Below are 22794 nucleotides of genomic sequence, written 5' to 3'. Positions count from 1 at the left end.
TTTATTTTATTTATTTATTTTAAACAAAGATAAAAGTATACAAAATAAGAAATTAGCTAATCATTTATAGACCAATGAAATATAGCAAAAATTAAATAGCTAGTTCATAGTCAAAGAATAGTAAAACCACTAGCTTATTTATTAAACCCAAATTAGAAGAAAAGAAAGAAAAAAAAAATATTTTTTTTTTATTATTATTATTATTATATTTTTTTTTCAAATTTCTTTTCTCTTACAAATAAAAATGAAAACAAGATTTATTTTAAAATGTGACTCTATTTTTAAAGTTTTCAATTTTTAAAATAAAACTAACTAAAATTGACATAAAAATCTAGATGTCTAATCTAGATCTAAAAGAAATATTTAAAAGCTAAATAGGGTGTAAAGCTTATGTTCGGTCAAAAATTAGGTATTTACAGAATGTCCCTCTTTGCTTGGAAACATGAAGAGTTTTCAGGCAAAGATGTGAACACTGTGACTGATTTTTGACCTGACTATTATTTGAAAGACGAAAAGAAATAAAAGAAAAGGATGTGACCGAGTCCTGGTTTTGGGCATCCTACATATCCCGGGTTATAAGGGAATCAGGTCACGTGTAGTTCAAGTGGGTAGAAGGATGGAAGGATGAGTTGGAGAATCGAGTGAGGTTCCTTCGAGATTCCGGTTCGTGGCTCCTGTTATTACATTAAAGAAATGAAAAATACGACAAAAGAAGAAAGGAAATACAAGATCCTATTTACTCTACTTGTCTTGAATCTTCCTTTAGACCTTCACTTGGATCTTCAGTTATCACCTCACCTTCTTTCAGTGGGTACCTTGATCTCAAAGTATGATCTTGAAGTTAGAATTTGTGACTTGAACTTGCAACTTGGAGTGAATTGTTGATTATCTTCCAAGTAACAGTTCGCAGAATATTCTTGGATGCTTGTTTCTTGATTAGAGGCTGAGAAGATGAATCTTGAGATGTTAGGTTGCTTTATATGTCAAAGCCGACTCTAACTATCCTTACGATTGAGCATTCTTCTTATCTTTGACCAATGATGGAACTTCATTCTTGAATATCAATTCTGTGCTTCACGGGAGAATCTGCAAGCCATCAAAGACAAACAAAACGAACAAAGTTTTCTGTCCCAGTTTGTACCAGGAAAATTTTGTGAGTGTTAGCAAAATCATGAACCAATTGGGACTGTATTCTGAGGTAGTCAACCTGAAATTTAAAAACGTGACTGTATTCTGAGGTAGTCAACCTGGAATTTAAATATGTGACTGTGTTCTGAGGTAGTCAACCTGAAATTTAAAAACATGACTGTATTCTGAGGTAGTCAACCTGAAATTTAAATACGCGACTGTATTCTGAGATAGTCAACCTAAAATTTAAATACGCGACTGTATTCTGAGGTAGTCAACCTAAAATTTAAATACATGATTGTATTATGAGGTAGTCAACCTGAAATTTAAAAACATGACTGTATTCTGAGGTAGTCAACCTGAAATTTAAATACGCGACTGTATTCTGAGGTAGTCAACCTGAAATTTAAAAACATGACTTTATTTTGAGGTAGTCAACCTAAAATTTAAAAACATGACTTTATTTTGAGGTAGTCAACCTGAAATTTAAATACATGACTGTGTTCTGAGGTAGTCAACCTAGAATTTTAAATACGCGACTGTATTCTGAGGTAGTCAACCTGAAATTTAAAAACATGACTTTATTTTGAGGTAGTCAACCTGGAATTTAAAATACTTGACTGTATTGTGAGGTAGTCAACCTGAAATTTAAATACGTGACTGTGTTCTGAGGTAGTCAACCTGAAATTTAAAAAAACATGACTGTATTCTGAGGTAGTCAACCTGAAATTTAAATACGCGACTGTATTCTGAGGTAGTCAACCTATGAAATTTAAATACGTGACTGTATTCTGAGGTAGTCAACCTGAAATTTAAAAACATGACTGTATTCTGAGGCAGTCAACCTGAAAATATGACTTTATTTGGAGGTAGTCAACCTAAAATTTAAAAATGTGACTGCATTCTGAGGTAGTCAACCTGAAATTTAAAAACGTGACTGTATTCTGAGGTAGTCAACCTAAAATTTAAATACGTGACTGTGTTCTGAGGTAGTCAACCTGAAATTTAAAAACATGACTGTGTTCTGAGGTAGTCACTGAAATTTAAAAACATGACTGTATTCTGAGGTAGTCAACCTAAGAAAATGTGACTTTATTCTGAGGTAGTCAACCTATGAAAATATGAGAAAAGCAGGGATTTTTATTCCCTAAAATGCAACCAGGGAATGTCATACCCTGTGAAGCATGAATAAAACAGTTTTTTTTTCTTTTTTTTTTTTAAACGCTCAAGTTTCTGAAATTGAGGAACTTTGAAACTCTTTTTTTTTTTTTTTGGATTTTTTTAATTAAAATTTCTAAAATACATTGTCCCAGTTTTGAAACTGAGGAACTTTGAAATTCTTTTTTTTTGTGTTTTTTTTTGTTTTGAAATGATTTTTTTTTTCAAAAAAAAAATGTCCCAGTTTTGATCTTTTGGGGATATGAGACTTATTATTGAGTGAGACCGAGTGCCAGTCTAGGACTGCCTACGTATCCTGCCGTAGCAAGAATCAGGTCAAACGTAGTTCATAAAAAGCTAAGTTTTTTTTTTGTTGTTGTTTTCTTTTTTTTTCCAAAGGGTGTGTCTTTTATAAAGAGCACTAGAGGATGAAGACAAAGAAATCAATTCATCGGTTTAGTATATCTTGACTTTAGTTGGCACCAACTATTAGTATTATGCATCGAAAATTACCATCAATGACTCTCGGACGAACCGGAGGTCAAATTAGAAGTGACTCCTATAGCTTCAAATGGTACCTCAAATATACCTAAGTATTGACATGATCTATTCATTTTGCATCAATTAGAGGTTTTGAATTATTCATATCCTCATGTTTCAAGTGCCCTTACCACAAGTAAAGTCCTAATTCACACTCAATTTAAGCATTTAGATCTTAGGACGTTCAAGAAGTAAACTCACACTCAGAAGGATGTTCAATGCGTGCAATTGAGATACCATATGCTTGGCCTTCATGTAAGTATCTACTAATGTGAGGACACTCAGAATGGGATCAAGTAAGACTTGTTATTGGCTTGTAATGTAGGCTTATAGATGGGTAGGATATATATTTGTAATAAAGTGACTATTCCCTCCTTGAGCAAACACTATACTTCTATATTTTTTTTTTTTATGTTCGCACTCGATCTTTATTTGCTTTGCTTTTTTTTTTCTTTAACTTTCTTCTCTCTTTTTTGTTTTGAGCTTTCCTCCATTTTTTGGAGCTTTTCTTCTTCTCTTTTTTGCAGCTCTTCTTTTGTCGTTGTAATTTACTTAGACTTTTGCATTTTTCACCTTTCCACTTTGCCAGCTTAGATTTTGTTAGTGCGCTCAGGGAGGTGGGGCCAAAAGAGGGATAGTGCACTTATGCACTCGAAAGGATATAGGCTAAATTGTGGTTTATCCAAAGAAAATGTTTTAGGCTCAAAAGGGTAACACTAGGGATCATATGTCATTTGGTAGGCTTGAAAGGCACAATCGGGTCAAAGAAAGCCTACAATCCTTTCTCAAACCAAGTGTTGCTCGATATTTCGCCTCAACAAACATTCCGGCCAAGTTCTAGATCATCAAAGCAATGTCATTGAATTTTCAATCTAAAGCTCACCACACAATGCACATAAAACGATGAGGTCGGATTAATTTTGACCCTAACTTTTAGCCAAAGAATTTCTCAAGTGTCACTTAGGTATAATCAAGAGGTACCAAAAGAATCTATGGTTCACAACAAAATTGGTCCTCTCTATCATCCTCATTCTTTTAACTCTTGTTTTTTTTTTATCATGCACACTCCTAAATATGTTGATACCTACCGAGTCAAGATATTTTCTTATTCATTTTTTTGTGGGACCGAACCGTAAAGAAGGGTTGCCTACGTATCTTGTTGAAACAAGAATCAGGTCAGACGTAGTTCATGAAAAAAAAAAAATATACAAACATTTTAATTAAATTTTGGGATAATGAAATAAAAGCTCTTTTTTTTGTTTCTTTTTGTGAAAGAATAACAACTCTTTTTTTTCAGATTGTTTTTTTTTTTTTAGGAATACCGAACCCAAGAAGGGCTGCCTACGTATCTCACCGGGATGAGAATCAGGTTTGCGTAGTTCTTGATGAGAATGGAAACTTGTTTTTTTTTTTCTTTTTTTTTTTTTGAATTTTCTCTTATCTTTTTTTTTTTTATGTTTAAAAGAAAAGAAACCCTTTTTTTTTTCCAAGGAATGAATAAATAAAAGAAAACATTTTTGGTATTTTTAAAATGTTGGAATTTTCTACAAAGAATAATTCTAAAAATAAGGTAAAATCTTTTTTGGATTTTTTGAATAAGGAAAACTCTTTTTTTTTTTTTTGAATTAGGATCACCGAACCCAAGAAGGGCTGCCTACGTATCTCATCGAGGTGAGAATCAGATGCGCGTAGTTCGTGATGAGAATGGAGAAACTTGTTTTTTTTTCTTGAATTTTTTCCTTTTTTTTTTTTAAAGAAAAGAAACCCTTTTTTAATTTTCCAAGGAATGAATAAATAAAAGAAAATATTTTTGGGATTTTTCAAATGTTGGAATTTTATACAAAGAATAATCCGAAAAATAAAGGTAAAACCTTTTTTTGGATTTTTTGAATAAGGAAAACTCTTTTTTTTTTTTAATCTTTGAATAAAGATCACCGAACCCAAGAAGGGCTGCCTACGTATCTCATTGAGGTGAGAATCAGGTGCGCGTAGTTCGTGAAACTAGCTTAGACTCTTTACAAGCTTTTTATTTTATTTTATTTTTTCACCAACAATCTTCGACCCTTTTTTTTTTAATTTTTAAAATGGAGGATAATTATTTCTCCCTTATTCTTCCTAATCAACCTAAAAACCGGTCAACATGCAAAAGACTTCCAAATATGTTTTCATATAGCACAGAAAATGAACATGGTGGTCTTTTGAAATGGATACCTGTCTTAGACGGACCCGGCCCCTGTGCCGAGTCCCACTAAGTCAAATGCACGTGATGTAAATAAAGCGTAGCCTACTAGGGATAATCATTACTTGTGGCTTGTTCTGCTAGGTTTAACATCCTAAAGGAGAAGGTGTCTATACTGGCTTACCCGAGCGGACAACTCGAGTCGGGCGAGGGATAACGTACCGGTAGCAGCGCTTTCCGGCTTTGTTGTGGGTCCTCTCCATCCTAAACATGTGTGACTATAAATCCTTCACCAAAGACCAAGGGCCCACTGGCTTTATCTCAACAGAAGTGGGGTGCGTAGCCGCAATTCTCGTTTTTATGGCAAAAATGTATTATTGAAGACTCAGAGGGGGTGCGCGAGAGAAGACAGTTTATATATGCAGTCACATAATATCAAAGCGGTAAATAAGCACCAAATAGCACATTAGGCCAACAAACACATAATATATATCCAAGAAATAAAGAAAGGCAAATACAGGTAAATATATAAAGCTCGAATTCTGGTTATCCCCAGCAGAGTCGCCATCTGTCACACCCCTTTTTTTTCATATGAAATGAAAAAAAAAAAACTTAATTTTTGATTTTTATTTAAAAAGGGTTTTTCCAATTAAAGTGACGTTTTGAGAAGGGATTATTTAATTTATTCAGAGTCGCCACTTGGAATTGAGTTTTGGTGTTCCAAGTCACCTTATGAATCCCTAATCAAAAGGAAATGACTCTATCTTTATTGGTCTGCGAAAACAAAAGTCCGGATAAGGAATTCTGTTGACCGAGGGGAAGGTGTGAGGCACCCCTCGAGTCCCGTGGTTCTAGCACGGTCGCTTTATTGACTAATATTCGACTTAAATTAATCTTGAAGAAAACGTGCTTGTCTTACTTAAAATACATATTCCTGACCAAATCAACGGAGAGATGAAATAATATATTCGAAGAAGTCAAGACAATTAAATTAAACTAGCTATTTGAAGTATTGTTAAATGACATGAAACTTCTCGTTAAAACCATTATAATTTTTCGATCTCTTGAGAAAACAATCTATTAAGTCTAATAACAAAACAAACTACCCACTTACGTAAAATACTTCAGTTTATTTCATGGAGCAAATTACATGTAGGGGAAATTTCAAACAGAATATACATAGTGCACACTATACATGCTTTAATTTTTAATTGATCCAAACCCTAGCTCTCTTTGACGGGAAAGGATAAAAAAAAACATTAGAACTTAATTAATGCTTTCAGTTCCACATTAGTTTAGGCCAGATTCACTCATTATTTGAAAGAAATAAACAGATAACAGAATAAGTACAATTAATCATGGCATAAAATATTAAAATAAATTTCCTTTTACGTCAATTTTGGCAAATAACTTTACACCCCAAAATACTATTTGAAACCTCTAATCTCAACGTAAACAACTATTAGTTAACTGTAATCAATCCATCACCTATATTCAATCATGAAGCAAGGTTAAAAGGTTATTCCAAAATTTCTGGCAATTAAAGCTAAATTCTCGATAAGTCACCATAACTAAGCAAACACAACTAAGCTTGCACCATTAATCCTTTTTTTTTAAACATTTAAAATCATCATGAATTTGAGGAACATCTCTTTATTTAACCTTTGACTTTATAAACTGATACACCAAAACTATCAACAAATGATTTCTACACTCAACGTCTTAAAAAAAACAAGATACTGATATTTATAATTTTCTAAAAAAAAACACAACTAAGGTTCCATTTTACAAACCCAACAGCAACATATAATATAAGAATATACCACGTATAACCATCATTTATTTGCAGGTTCGAAAGTAGTCTTAGTTCTGTCCATGTATTTACTGATTCATCTAAAAAATAGATTTAACTTAACCGATTCCTAAGAAGTATAACCGAACCCATGCTTTTATTGAGACATATAAGATAAATTCATAAGAAATTTTTCGATTAAGTAAACACTTTCGCACGAACTAAAATCTAATTTACTTTAATTGAGATTGCTAACATGATTTTAACTACATAACTTATTTAATAATGGATGCACTAGCATAAACTACAAAATAGTGGATACATCATGGATATGTATATATCAAAATCGTATATAACACGTACAAATTCATATTAAAGAAAAAAGAGTGTAGAATATGAACCTCTTAGTGTGAATCTTCTTTAATATGAAATTGATTACACCAAACTCCGGCGGACTCGATCTAACCGAAAAAAAAAACTGTGACAGGAGCTCGAACCACAAACCACGAATGGAATCCAAATCTCGAACTCGTAAACCCTCAAAGCTCTTTGTTACTGAAATTACTCTCTTTTGTTTTTCTCTTCTACTGCTTCTGATCTTTTTTTTTTTCTACTGTTTTTGTTGTTCTTTTTTTTTTTTCTACTGCTTACGTTGTTTTTCTTTCTCTCTTTCCTTATGTTCCTTTTTCTTTCTTCTACGTTGTTTTGCTATCTCCCTTGCTCTTTCTTCCACTGCTTTTTTTTTTAACTCCTCTCTGTTGCTTTTTTTTCTCCTTCTACTTCTGAGTTTTTTTTTTTTTTTTCTCTACCCTCCTGTTTCTCATCTTCTCGTGTAGTTGTGTTGTGTGTGTATTTATAATTTTTTGTGGGCTGCGTTGTGTGTGTGTGTGTTACGTGAGAGGGTGTGTGTTGCATGAAAAATGGAGACGTGAGGGAGTGGGGAGTTGGGGAAGGTTATGGGTAGTTTAGGATTAAAGGGAAAGAGACGTGAGGGTGATAGTTTAGGATTTTGCTGTTTCAGTTTTTTATTTTTATTTTATTTATTTATTTTAAACAAAGATAAAAGTATACAAAATAAGAAATTAGCTAATCATTTATAGACCAATGAAATATAGCAAAAATTAAATAGCTAGTTCATAGTCAAAGAATAGTAAAACCACTAGCTTATTTATTAAACCCAAATTAGAAGAAAAGAAAGAAAAAAAAAAAATTTATTATTATTATTATTATTATTATTATATATTTTTTTCAAATTTCTTTTCTCTTACAAATAAAAATGAAAACAAGATTTATTTTAAAATGTGACTCTATTTTTAAAGTTTTCAATTTTTAAAATAAAACTAACTAAAATTGACATAAAAATCAAGATGTCTAATCTAGATCTAAAAGAAATATTTAAAAGCTAAATAGGGTGTAAAGCTTATGTTCGGTCAAAAATTAGGTGTTTACAGGTATTATCTAATTCCGGTACAATTTTTACAAAAAAATGATGTAGTTAGCTATCTTGAATAGAAGGTGAGATAATCAATTTCATGTGATATCTCAACCATGCGATATGGTTGAATATCCCACCACTGTATCAAACGACCCCTAAGGGGTAGCAATTAACAATTAAGTTATATAAACTTTCTTTTCTTTAAAAAAATAATTCTATAATAGCAACAACATATTTAGTGTAATCTCACAAAGTGAGGTCTAGAAAGAACAGATTATACACAAATCTTAAATTTGAAAGAGACCCTATTTTCGGTAGACCTTCAGCTCAAAGAAATAAGTTATTCCTATAAACTAGAATAACTTTTTCACACTGTTGGAGTCACATGTCCCTTATCTTATTTATTATGACATCAATGTACAGTTATTCTCATTATTTGTGATTGACATAATAACATAGAAAAAAAGAAAAAGGGCAAACAAAAGAAGAGCAAAAATCATCTGGTTAAAATAAAATAAAATTCCCAAAAGGAAAAGAACAAATTATGTAAACAGAAAACAACATAAATAGTAATCTTCATGCTTGTAAATCTGCAGCAACAGTGACAGCTCAAACATGGCCGTTGCCCCAAATTTCAACCACTAGACCCCATTTCTCTTATATGCTCCTCAACAAATGAATTCTTTGTAGTGTTTTACTAAACAAGATATTCTGTCTATAATTACAAAATCTGTGTTATGGAAGGAAGTGGAGAAGTGGGTTTTGTGAGAGCAGATCGTATAGATCTGAAAAGCTTAGATGAACAGTTACAGAGGCATTTAAGCAGAGCATGGACTATGGACAAACAAAAGAGTAACAGCAAAGAAGAAGAAACAGGAGAAAATAACAAGGATAGAGAGATCCCTGTAAAACATGCTTGGGAAATTGATCCATCTAAGCTTATTATCAAGACTGTCATTGCTAGGGGTACTTTTGGTACTGTTCATCGTGGTATCTATGATGGCCTAGATGTAGCTGGTAATTTAATTTAATTTTCATTTATTCTTGCTTTTTACCTTAAATGGATGTTTATCTTGTTATCTTATTGTGTTGTAGTTATTTTCCTTTCTATCGTGCTTTGATTACTCATTTTTGAGCCGAGGCTGGAAACAACCTCTTTACCCTACAAAGATAGGATAAGGTCTGTGTATATCCTATCCTTCCCTCCCCAGACCCCACTTGTGTGATTTACACTAGATATGTTGTTGTTATTCTTGTTTTTCCTTAAGTGGAGTGTCATTTATAGCGAGGATTCAAGGCGAATCTTATAGCTTGCTTGGGATTGTGTAGTTATAGAGTTGATTTATCGGATGGTCGCTCAACTGATAGTTATTATCTCATAAAGTCACTTTTTTTAAACAACGACATACCAGTGTAAGCCCACAAGTGTATATTGCCCCTACCTTGTGTAGAGAGGTTGTTTCCGATAGACAGAAAGTCGCTTTTTTTATTGAAGAAAATTGGAATCAAGAAGAAAGGTGGTTTTTTGAGATAGTAAATATTAGTTGAGTGACCATCTGAGAAATCAACCTAGGAGTTATTGTACTTTTTTCTTCTTCGGGAATTAGTAAAAGATACCCCCTTGTTATAGAAATATATTAATTTTACTCTCCGTTTTATTTTAGAGCACCCGTACCCTTGTCGTTAGAAAATCTGTCTTGCATTTGTCGTTCCAGCTTTAAATATAACATGAGTTATTGTACTTTTTTCTTCGGGAAATAGTATTCCCTCTGTTTCAACTTGTTTGTCTTAATTTGACTAGGCACGATGTTTAAGAAAATAAAGTAACTTTTGAATCTTATGGTCTTAAATTAAAGATACGCAAAATGAACCAAAATGCCCTCTAATCTTATTGTCTTAAACATTGCCATGTGGGATGTTGGAATCAAAGAGTTGCCAAATTATGAAAGATGCATTCTTTTTTAAACAGACCAAAAAGGAAAGTAAGACAAACTAATTGAAACAAAGGGAGTAAAAGATACCCTTTTAATACAGGAAACATATTAATTGTATTTTACCCTCCATTTTACTTCAGAGCCCTTTGTACACTTGTTGTTAGAAAATCATCTTGTATTTGTCGTTCCAACGTTAAAATACAACGGGATAATTTTAAGTCATAGTTAAAAGCTAAGTTGCTCGGACTCTCCAAAAATGTTGCCGCACCCGTGTCTGATTCTCCAAAAATGCACTACTTTTGGAGTATCCGACACGCACCCGTCAACATTTTTGCAAAGTCCGAGCAAAATAGGTCAAAAGTAGAAATGTAAATCAGGATCTTTTTCCCAAAGTATTTTGACACATGGAATCTAAGTGCCAACGTTAAAATACAACAGGATAATTTTAAGTCATAGTCAAAAGTAGAAATGTAAATCAGGATCTTTTTCCCAAAGTATTTTGACACATGGAATCTAAGTGCTTACTATTTGGTGTTAGCTTGTCTGATGTACAATGGACTGAAAGGAACAGATGCTTTATGTTATCAAATATAGATGTATACAATTTATGTGCTGTTGGATGAATGGGGATCTTGTTTTGAATATGAAACACTTGCTGCACTTGTTAAAATCTTTGAGTATGTGATGTAAAACAAGTCCATTTTCTTCTGTAATAGCTGCAGTACAAGCATGTTACTATTATTAAAAAAACTTTACCTTATTAAAAAAGTAGAAAGAACCTGTTTGATGTACATACCATAATGCTACTGTAGCTTGCAGCTTTGTATCTGTTGTCTGTTGTCACGGGCCGTTGCCCTTAATTTCCTGATGGATAAGGTGTTACCAAATGAATGGGCTAAGTGGTTTGAGCCACTTTAAAGCTATATGCAATGCTCAATTTTGCAGGCCAGGGATTAGGGTAGAAGGTTAGTAGGTAGCAGTGTGTTGTCACACCCTGTGTGGAAGGGGGGGGGGGGGGGGGGAGGGTGTTAGCCCGTTCCTCTCACCTTTCCCTTTCAGTAGCAGTATTCAATTATCGCGCAGTCTCCTGTGCTTTGTGTATTATTATCTTTTGCTGCATTTATTTTGTATCTTGCTATTTTGATGTCCCCCTTTTTTTTAGCCGAGGGTCTTCGGAAACAGCCTTTCTACCCCATAAAGGTGGGGGTAAGGTCTGCGTACATCCTACCCTCCCAGGCCCCACTTGTGTGGTATGTTGTTGTTGTTGAGTCTTGGAAACGATGGAAGAGCATGGTTTCCCGATTGTTATGAATGAATGACATATTGATCTTGGATATTTTTAATTTGCAATAAGTTGTTGATGATTAAGTTGTTACCAACCGCAATTTAGAGCCCGTTTGGATTGGCTTACAGCTTAAAGCTGTTTGCAGCTTATAAGCTGAAAAAAATAAGTTGGGGTAGTCCAACTTATTTTTTTTGGCTTATAAGCTGTTTTCAGCTTATAAGCTGCTTTAGATAAACTAAGTCAAATGGGTTCAATTATTTTTTTGAGCTTATTTTAAGCATAAAATGACTTTAAGCTGGCCAGCCAAACACTCAAAAAAGCTGAAAACAGCTTATAAGCCAACTTATAAGCCAATCCAAACGGGCTCTTAGCCTAGTGGCAAAAGAAGAAAATTTGAACGAAATCGGAAATTGAAACCTAAAATTTTAACTTTTCAGCACAAACTTTCTTAAGTTTTTGTGCTGTCATTTGAGCCAATTCGAGACAACTTTCAAACTAGCAATTTGTCAACTCATCCAATCCATTTTCATGTTATAATTGAAAGTGCAGAACTAGGAGAAGCATCATAATTAACCCTCAGGGGTTGGCCTGGTGGTAATTGGCTTGAGCCTTGGGGTTTTCTCCCTTTCAAGGTCTCAAGTTCGAAACCCACTGGGTGCAAACAATTTCTGAGGGCCATCGGACTGGGGTAAAACCCTGAATTATCCGTGGTGCACTTGCGGGAAACTCCTTGCCGAGGGCCTGTGCACCCCCGGGATTAGTCGGGGCTCAAAGAGACCCGGACACCCGGTGCTTAATCAAAAAAAAAAAAAAAAAAGGAGAAGCATCATAATTTCTCGTTTAGCTAATCAACAGTTTTTCTCTTGCCTTAACCTCAGTAAAGCTTCTTGATTGGGGAGAAGAAGGCCAGAGGTCTCAAGCTGAGGTTTCTTCAATCAGAGCAGCTTTTGCACAAGAAGTTTCTGTATGGCACAAACTTAATCATCCTAACGTCACAAAAGTAAGTTACCTAATTTCAACAATACAATGTCAATTACTCATTTTGCCATTCTTTTCTTCTTCTTCTTGTTCTATTGGTGGTAATATATACTACGTTGACAAGTCAGCTTTTGTGATCCTGCCGCCACGAAATAGAAAATGGATGCAAATTTTTGTAAATGATGGCATGATATATGCTGAAATTTCTTTAAGTTCTACCTATTACCAAAAAAAGCCAAATAAAAAGAACTCTTTGGGTTCTATAGTCGTCCAAATTACTCTTCGATTTGGTTGCTACATATCTAACTGAAATATGAAGGAGGTCTATTGATTCTTAACTTGGTACATTATAGAGTTGAAGTACAAATTGGTTTTCATAGCAAATCAAAGGCATGTGACCAAGCTGAAGGCACGAAGTATTTCCGGTCACATTGACAAGCTGCTGACCCATGAATATTTACGAGTTTTCTCATTAGAATTTGCATAAGTTCCATTTTATCAACGGTTTTTATTTCTGGAGTCTTGTTTCCAGATTTTGAGAAAGACTGGAAGTCTCTACTTAATTCAACTTATTGAATTTCAACATACTCGGGTTCCCCTGAAAAACCTTCATTTCGTCCAAATGCAGCGTCGGTGCCTTTCTGAATAATTTTGTGTCATGCTCTACTCAGCAATTTAGTTTCGATATAGATGTGTAAAAGTGGCATGGGATCTTTAGTTCGATGCTTTGGAAGTCTTTTTCTGGAGCATAAAGTGTTCCACTTGCAAGAATATTAAAAATATCTAATGGCTAATCGTCTTGTAGTTTATAGGAGCTGCAATGGGCACACCAGATCTTAACATACAGACTGAGACTGGTTTCATTGGCATTCCACGGAACCTTTGTTGTGTGGTGGTTGAATACCTTCCTGGGGGTACTCTCAAATCATTTCTCATCAAGAGCCATAGGAGGAAGTTGGCCTTCAAAGTTGTGGTCCAACTGGCGCTGGATCTAGCACGGGGGTGAAATTTCATAATGCTTATACTCCACTTCTTTCATATTTCTTAACAGCATTGCTGTGTTTGACATGTTAAAATCCATTCTCAGGTTAAGTTATCTTCATTCTGAGAAGATCGTCCATAGGGATGTCAAAACAGAGAACATGCTTCTTGACAGGAATCGTACTCTAAAAATAGCAGATTTTGGTGTTGCTCGTGTTGAAGCTTCAAATCCTAATGATATGACCGGTGAGACTGGAACCCTAGGTTACATGGCACCTGAGGTATGTGCTTGACTTATGAATCCTAATGAAATATATGTTGCCTCCCACTTTCTAATTCTGGTAATACAAGACAGGTTCTTAATGGCAACCCCTATAACCGGAAGTGTGATGTATATAGCTTTGGCATTTGCCTCTGGGAGATATATTGCTGTGACATGCCATATCCAGATCTGAGCTTCTCAGAAGTGACAACAGCAGTTGTCCGACAGGTACAAATATGTATTCTGAAGTAAAGTATCCTATAGCTTAAGAATACACATCTTTGTTCGTTGAAAGTCACAACTGTGCTATGAATTTGCAGAATTTGAGGCCCGAGATACCTCGTTGTTGCCCTAGTTCTTTGGCAAATGTAATGAAGCGGTGTTGGGATGCTAGCCCTGACAAACGGCCAGAAATGGATGAAGTGGTATCCTTGTTGGAAACAATTGACACATCAAAGGGAGGTGGGATGATCCCTGTTGATCAACGGCAGGGTTGCTTGTGCTTCAGGAAAAACCGAGGTCCTTGAGAAAGCTAGAAATGGCTCGCTGAATAGAACTAAGGTTCTGGGTACTGAGTCATAGTCAATTGAAGAGAAAGCATGTAAAAAAACAAGGAGCATAGTTTTATTAGAAGATTTAAGATCTCAAGTTTTCAATATTTGGAACTTAAAGTTGGTGAGGTAAAAGAAGCTCTGATACATGCATGCATTCATTCATCAGCTCATGCATGTACAGCTCTGTACCTTTTCATCTTTGAAATCAATTGTCTTTTTAAACACAATTGACGGGTTGGTCCTGGTCTGAGCAAGCTCCAACCTACACAACGTAGAACGTGTAGCAGTGGTGGATTCAGGATTTAAACTTTATGAATTCAATGAGTAATGTTTTAGCACTAAACTCATCGTACTTTAAAATTGAGTTTGGAATTTAATATTTGTTGAATTTTAGTGCTTCTTTTTACGTATATATTATGTTCCGTGTTGAAAATATTGGTTCAGTATCCATTGTTCAAAAGCTCCATCCGCCTCTGGCACTCTAGTAATTGAAAAGCAGGAGTTAGCTCTACTTTGATGTGCGGTATACTTTTGAATTGGGAAAACTCTGATTTTTAGAGGATATGATAATTATTTCCGTTAATGTCTTACTGTTCTGTAACGTGTTGCACAGCCTTTAGAGGTTTGAATCATGAACAGGATAAAGGGGTTATAGATGCACCAAGTGATTATATTGAGGGAATAGTTTGTTGGCATTGTTAATGGGATTATACTGAAGGATGCACTTGTACACCTCATGAATTTCTGACGGAACCTCCACATCTTCCTTTAAGAAAACTAAGAGACTTAGGATGTGTTTGGCGTGGAGGATTGGTAAAAAATGTCTTGGAAAATGTTTGAGAAAAGGACAAAAATGGTCCCTTAACTATGATAGTAGGTTCAAAATAGTCCCTTAACTATGCATTTAACGGTTTTAGTCCTTTAAGTTTGTTATAAGTTAACAAAAATGGTCCTTTAACTATGAGAGTAGGTTTAAAATAGTCCCTTAACTATGCACTTAACGGTTTTGGTCCTTTAAGTTTGCCATAAGTTGACAAAATGGTCTCTTAACTATGAGGGTTGGTTAAAAATAGTCCCTTAACTAAAAAGTTATCACTACCAAAAACAAGCGAAAAAAACGATGGACGGAAACCGATGGATAAAATCGAGGGGCACTATTTTTTTTTTAATTTTTATTGTTTTTTACGAAAACCAACGGAAGTCCAGCGGTTATTTTTGAGGAAAAATGCGCAGAAACTATTTTTAAAAAAAAAAGAATCATTACACTGGAAGTATTTAGTTTTCTCTAGTTTTCAGTAAAAACGAATCTAGTGTATTTTACTTAGCGAATGGACTCCCTCGATTTTAATCGACAGAATTCGTCGGTCTTTGTGTTCCGAGACACTATTTTTTGATATTATCAAGTCTGTAGGTTTTTCCTCAATTTTTTCCTATAACCGACTAACGTCCGTCGGTTTTGTCCCGAGTTATTTGACCGATCTAGAGTTCTCACTAATTTTTACCTTTTTTTCATAGTTCTCGTCAAATCTAACAAATAAGTTCGATGAATATTTTGTCGAGACTAAAACTGTCAACTTATGGCAAACTCAAAGGACCAAAACCGTTAAGTGCATAGTTAAGGGACTATTTTGAACCTACTCTCATAGTTAAGGGACCGTTTTTGTTAACTTGTAACAAACTTAAAGGACTAAAACCGTTAAGTGCATAGTTAAGGGACTATTTTGAACCTACTCTCATAGTTAAGGGACCGTTTTTGTTAACTTGTAACAAATTTAAAGGACTAAAACCGTTAAGTGCATAGTTAAGGGACTATTTTGAACCTACTATCATAGTTAAGGGACCATTTTTATCCTTTTCTCGAAAATGTTTTCTTCAGAAAAACAAATTACTTGAAAAATGAGGAAAAGTTATCATGGAAGTAAGAAAAACAAATTTCATAAATAACATTTCAAGTTCATTGTCTCCTTTCCACCCATCCTATGCCCCAATCCCCACCCCCCTTGAACCCCCACTCCCCATCCCATTCCACCCTCATAATCTTTTGATAGACTATATATAAATGCTTTACGGATAATATTTTTTTGATTACTTACCAAACACTAAAAAATAAGTTAAAAACCCACTTGTTGTCTAAGAAAATTTTCCTCCATGCAAAACACACAACTCTCGGCTCATCACTTGCAGATAATGTTACATGTGGAAAGAGTGCGATAACAGATCATTGAAGCATAATTTTATCCTTGTTTGAATTGTGAATAGACGGCTGAATTCGGTGTTAGTGATCTTGAATTCTCGGCTAAAATAGTTCATCCCAAAAGAAGAAAACAAAGTCAAATAGTCTTCTACGAGCTCATCACATCATTAGGTGATACACAGCAATCATAATGCTAACGGAAGCTATGTTTTCTCAACGACAAAAGTTATATAGGCAGGAAACAAAAGGATGCTGAGGGGGAGAGTGATTGCATATTTCCTTGTTTGTATAGATCTCCTGATATGATATCTGAACTACAGTCAAAATCTTTTAAACCACTAAAGCCGTTGGCAGAGAAATAGCGCCGCTCTACTTGTATATCTGGAACGAAAGAAAGCAAATCTGGTACAAACTTCCCTAGCATCTTTTTCAGTTTCCCTATTGCAGGGAAGAGAACATGAACTCTCTTCGGATCAACCATCAACGACACCATACTTGGCCCTAGAAACTCCATAACCAATGATAATGAACGAACAAAGTAGCTCAAAGAGGGGAAAAGGTGAATGTGGAGATTTCCTGGGCATCCAAACCATCACAAACAGCTCTCATGTCTTCAGATCATCAGACATGGCCGAAGGTATACAATGCATTGCAAGAATATCTGACGTTGCCGCTTTTGCACTTTTTGTCTGCAGTACGACAATCTAAAGAAAACAACAGAATCACCTTGAGGGTTCCGTAAGAATAAGAAAAGAAAAGAGAACACAAAATATCAGTTAGAGAGAACCTGATTATAATCAAGATCAAACTTCAAGTATTCTTCTTTACAGGCCTCCACCATATTAGCCAAGCTCTTCAGATTCTTTACAGGCTTGCCGTTGAAAGCAAGAACCTAAATTACATTGAATCCAAAGTCAAGACGTGAATAAGATTGCAATGCCAGCTTGCTAATTTGTAAATACTACTGTGATAAGATAAGCTCTGTTGTCCCACAATATTTTCTTCTTACCTGAGTGTTTACCAGTTCTTCATAACCAATATTGATGTCAGCCACAAGCACCTAATAGGAAGTGCACAAGGCAGATCAGAAAAGAGTCGTAGACATAATGATAATGGACTAGTAAACTAACAGAGAGCTAGCCTTACCTGAGAAACCACAACCAGTTGTTCATCAATTGATTGTGCCATTGCGTGTAGAAGTTTGTCCAACAGCTTAACCGGGGCATCAAATTCATAATCTTTTCCGTACTGAATTTTAAGGAACAAAGATGGTACCAAGTATGATATGTAAGCCCTCTGAGTCATGGACAACAAGTAATAAATAAAATATTAAGTTATGCAGTTGATTACAAACCTCTGAACGTAAATATGGAACAGAAACAGCAGAGAAAACAAAACCACCGACAATGTAGTAAGAAGGAGGTTTTCCCTTGATATGAGCTGGAATCAATCGTTTATGTGCGTTGAGTTTTATTTTAAATTCTAGAATCTTAGATTTACGGAGAACTTTCACTCGAGCATCATCTCCAGTATATTTTTGAGAAACAAGATAGCTGAAACCAATGCGTTCTCCATGCCTGAATGGTACTGAAAACAAGAACACCCCAAAAATCAGGATTTACAATTTAAAAAAGAATTAATATTGAAGTTCAGATATTTAGTGATTGAGCTTTCCCCGTTTCCATCTCAGGAAGTCATCTATATCTGTGAGTCGAATTTATTTTTCAGTCTATTAGGTGTACGGGGGATTGAGTTTGCGACTGGGCCAAAAATAGGATTCATTTCTCCTTCCACAAGAAAAGCATGCAACAACCATTTCTCCGATAGGCACCTAAATGGCATTCCGGAAAATCAAACTAGATATACCAGATTCATACATCCATTACCAAAGCAAGCAACAGAAAGAACAGTTTTGTATTTTCTTTTGCCCCTTCAACCATCCCCCGACGACTTATTGTTTTTCCGGAATGGTCAAATAAATTCATTCACAGCACAGAAGAGAGAATTTAAAGAAGTAGGAAAGATATTACCACTATCATTTATGCACAAGAATGAAATGCTTACGATAGTAATAATTCTATCAAGATAAATAGACATGCATGAAATGCAGTCTTCGGCATGGCCCAATGAATTGCTTGAGAAACCAAGTTTGATACCCTATTGAGCAATGTGTACACAACTACATTCCACCATAAGTTAAACGGCTACCAAAATAAATATCTTTGCGGGAAAATTGGATATGTATTAACTACTAGACAATAATATCTACCTTACAAAAAGCAGAATCATACGGAAGAAGAAAAAAACTAAGCACACCAACAAAGAGTAAAGAACAAAGTCAGAAACATATTCTAGAGCATCAATGGATAAGATGTCTAGTAAATGAATTCAAACTTTCCCACCTCTTTTCTTTCTTCAGTCCCTTTCTAATCGCCAGGTACCTAAATCACAATGATTTGCATAATTCCTCAGCATCCTTTGTATCTTGTGGATACGTTATAAGGAATTTACCAGAATTTCATATTTCCTTTCTGATAAGCATTTGAAAGACAGTACACTCAAGAAAACAGACCACAAAAAGGACAGTGAAATCTTATGACGCTTTCATGACTTCAATATGCTTTCTTGTTCTTGACCACAACTATACTCTCCACTCTAAGCATGGAAGCCAAGTATGAAACCTTGATACCAAATTGTAGTTTTGCAATCACAATTGGGTACTCAGTCTAGCACTCACACTAGTCAGACCTCTATCTGAATATGCCACTTTAATTAATCTATACTTACCTAGCATTCTTTTCTTCAGGATAATGGATATAAAGCATAATCTTGAAATCACCATTTTAGTAATCTATAAAATCAAATATACACAATTGGTGAACAGGAAAAGATTTCAATACTAGGTTACAAATTCCATATAGTCTTTCATATTCCCAGCATTTTATTTTACATGGCGTTATTTAACTGACAAGCGTTTAAGAAAGAAAGGCTTACTTTTGAATCATAAGCTAAGCATGTAAAACATACCAAATGCCCCTAATCTTGTGTCATAAACATGTCATGTCATAACTATAAGAGTGTCATTAAGGGTAAAATGGAAATGTTATAATTTTTTTTTTTTAAAATATAAAAAGGTGACGGTCTTTTGGAACGGACTAAAAAGAAAGAGTGCCATATAAAATGAAACAAGGGGAAGTATTTGTTTTAGTACTAGTATCTATTGGTTCTAGCTTGGGTTGTTGCTTAAGCCTTACAAATCACGATGTTCATAAACAACTTGAATCCAGTGTTTCTGCGGCTAGAACCAAAGAAATTGATGGAATTTGTCCTATATATATTTTTTTATACTTGTTCAAGATTTCGAAAGATTTAAGGCTAAAAAGAAACGTGCATGTGAATTTGAGCAAAAAGGGACTAATTTCACCAGAATCAGCTTTACTATCTTCTGGAAATTTTAACAGGTAAATGCACTATCACCTTTGATAGCCCCAAACGAAAAAGCTTTAGTAGTTCAAATTTTTTTAACTAAGGACGGTTATTATTCATCATCATATTTTCTCCTGTAGTGGTGCTAGTTACTCCCATGAAGAGGTACAAGGCAATTTAGTAAACCAGCCACACAGGTGTATTTACCTATTTAACGTTGTTATCCTTCATTGATCATCTCTTTCGCATTCCTTTCTCTCTCTCTCTTTTTTTTTTTTGGGCGGGGTAGGAGGGGTGATGTAGGGAAATTATCTTCACCAATCACTATGCATTTTCTGAATTCTACTGCATCAAAATCCTCTCTTAACCCTAAGCCATACATCAGTAAGGATGACTTCCCGACTAAAATACAAACTAGTATATCAGTGGAAGCACATTGATACTAAGAGAACTGTCTCGAACATGTCTAATCTGGGATGAAACCAGTGTTCACCTGTTCCATCATTGGCTATATCCACTCCGTCAAAGCTAAGGATAACATCTGAAGGCTTTAGGACATTGGACTCTGGGGCCGTAGGCTCAACTCTTCGGATACGGACACCCTTCTGATTATGCGCCATACCCATTGACAAGCGGAGGTCAGGATTTTCCATTTTTTGCCATTCAATCCCAATGATAGGAAATCCTACAATGCAGGAGATGTTCATACAAAAATCAGTTTCCACTTTGAGACCATCAATTTAATCAAGTTCAAATGTTATACGAATTTTCAAGTACCTGTGTATGCTCCATTCTTCTCATAATCTTGGATGAAATGCATAATTACTGGTGTTGGTATGACATAACCAATGTTCTCGGCATCTTCATGTTTAAGGGATTGAAATGCAATACCTACACACTTCCCCTTATCATTGAATGCAGGTCCACCAGAATTTCCAGAATTTATGGCAGCATCTATCTGCACAGTAGTTTTTTTTATTGTTAAAAAATCCATTTAAGTGCAGTCATGCGACTCCGCTTGGGAAATTAAAACCATAGCAACCAAATTATGGAAACAAAAGACCTGTATGATATATTAAAGAAGTATCTGCAGAAAGGAAGAAACTTCCAAACATAACCTGCAATCCGAGGAGCTCGGTTGACACATGAACATAAGATAGTATCTCGATGCGCGAGACAACACCGCTAGTCACAGAGATCGTATCTCCTCCTATAGGGTATCCAACAACAGTAACAGCGTCTTGCAGCGCAGGCAAATCTCCAAACTCAAGAGGTGATACTCCTTCCCAGAACTCATCATCATTCACAGTTAACATTGCTGTTTCATAATAACAACAGAAATATTGAATTTACCAAATTTTGACAGTAAAATGATGCAATCAGGGGGTGCCTTTGGTATGAAGAAAAGCACCTTCATGCAAAAAATTTCCTTTATGAAATCAGTTTTTGGTATTTGGTCACTTAAATTGTTCCAACGAATAAAAGTTCACTATTCGCTGAAAGGCTACAAATATCTCAACTTTTATTCCATATAAAGTTCACTGAAAGACACAAATATCTCAACTTTTATTCCATATAAAGTTCACTGAAAGATGACAAATATCTCAACGTTTATTCCATATAAATTTCACTGAAAGACAACAAATATCTCAACTTTTATTCCATATTACTTGCTTCAACCAACGTTATCAACCTTTCCTACTAAAATATCTCACAGAAACATTATTATAACCAACCAAACATAAATTATTCCGAAGGGTAAAACATTTCTCCCATACCAAATGCACACTAGGTTAGTAACATTGAATTGATTAGAAATGGACCTCGAGCCTAACTCAACCCCAAAAACTGGCTTATGAGGTAAGAATTACTCCAAGATCATATAAAGAGATCTTCTCTCCCTAAATAGCCGATGTGGAAACTCAACACCCTTACACGCCTAGGCCTGCCCTGCCAAATGGAGTGTGGACAATATAATATGGGGGCCAACATCAAGTAAACCAATAATTGGGATGAGTCAGGCGTTGATACCATGATAAGAAATAGACCTTCGGCCAATGGCTTTGATACCATGATAAGAAATGGACCTTGGGCCAATCTCAACCCCAAAAGCTTAGCTCATGAGGTGAGTAATTCCCAATACCATATAAAGAGACCTTCCTATCTCTAAATAACCGATATTAGAACAGAACATGAATTGACAAACCTCAAGTTTGTCTAACAAAAAGAATGGTAATTAAGCTTGTTTGGATCGATGTTACCTATTGTATTGTATTGTTACTTTAAATACAATGTTCGTTTTGATTGTTATCATAAATTTTATTGTACCTTATCGTAAAATTCATTATTAAGTAACGACGAAAATCCCATTTTATGTAACTATCGATTTGGTCTGGTCGCGTTGTTATTTTTTATTTATTTTTCTCATTTTGCCTTTGCTTATATTTAATAATCCTTATTTATCGTTTACCCTAACTTTTTTTTAATAACTCTCCCCATACCCTACTTTTCTTTATAATATTGTAGATTTATCCTTCACCATGATGTTGCGACGGGGAGCCTTGGCGTAACTGGTAAAGTTGTTGCCATGTGACCAGGAGGTCACGGGTTCGAGTTGTGGAAACAGCCTCTTGCAGAAATGCAAGGTAAGGCTGCGTACAATAGACCCTTGTGGTCCGGCCCTTCCCCGGACCCCGCACATAGCGGGAGCTTAGTGCACCGGGCTGCCCTTTCATGATGTTAGTCTTCTTTTAAAAGAAGGAGGAATGCCCCAACCACGATGTTGCCAATTTTCTCGAGGAGAGGAATTACTAGCTCGCAGGCTTCAAAATGATAACCTCCTTCCTTGCCCTCGAACCTACTATCCAACGACATGGGGGCTAAGATGCTGACTTTGCCGTGGAAAGAGTGGAATCTCATCATCCATACATAACGAATTGATGTGGTAT

The 22794-nt window shown here is 35.1% G+C and overlaps 2 protein-coding genes across 3 annotated transcripts in view; one reads left to right on the top strand and one right to left on the bottom strand.

Moving 5' to 3' along the window:
- The first annotated feature begins 8696 nt into the window (after window positions 1-8696).
- LOC132617358 (serine/threonine-protein kinase STY13-like) lies at window positions 8697-14624 on the top strand. Its single transcript, XM_060332346.1, has 6 exons — window positions 8697-9249; window positions 12330-12451; window positions 13235-13431; window positions 13517-13691; window positions 13766-13900; window positions 13993-14624. The coding sequence occupies exons 1-6, from the start codon at window positions 8970-8972 to the stop codon at window positions 14197-14199; spliced, it is 1116 nt and encodes a 371-aa protein (XP_060188329.1). The 5' UTR covers window positions 8697-8969; the 3' UTR covers window positions 14200-14624.
- A 1823-nt stretch (window positions 14625-16447) lies between these two features.
- The window catches only part of LOC132616838 (protease Do-like 9), a 9802-nt gene continuing 3455 nt past the window's right edge, over window positions 16448-22794 (bottom strand). Inside the window, exons 2-9 of one of the 2 annotated variants that reach the window (XM_060331562.1) lie at window positions 20965-21164; window positions 20624-20804; window positions 20340-20531; window positions 17826-18007; window positions 17567-17716; window positions 17430-17480; window positions 17208-17312; window positions 16448-17124 (exon numbers count right to left, since the gene is read on the bottom strand). In XM_060331562.1, the coding sequence (XP_060187545.1) occupies window positions 17026-17124; window positions 17208-17312; window positions 17430-17480; window positions 17567-17716; window positions 17826-18007; window positions 20340-20531; window positions 20624-20804; window positions 20965-21164 (1160 nt within the window). In that variant the 3' untranslated portion in view covers window positions 16448-17025. Of the gene's footprint in view, window positions 17125-17207; window positions 17313-17429; window positions 17481-17566; window positions 17717-17774; window positions 18008-20339; window positions 20532-20623; window positions 20805-20964; window positions 21165-22794 lie in introns of both variants that reach the window. The other variant, XM_060331561.1, reaches the window with a different exon arrangement.

Source organism: Lycium barbarum, chromosome 11 (genome assembly GCF_019175385.1).
Source record: "Lycium barbarum isolate Lr01 chromosome 11, ASM1917538v2, whole genome shotgun sequence".
NCBI lineage: Eukaryota > Viridiplantae > Streptophyta > Magnoliopsida > Solanales > Solanaceae > Lycium > Lycium barbarum.
Note: the sequence above shows the minus strand (reverse complement) of the source record. Positions and strands in the feature narration are given on the sequence as shown.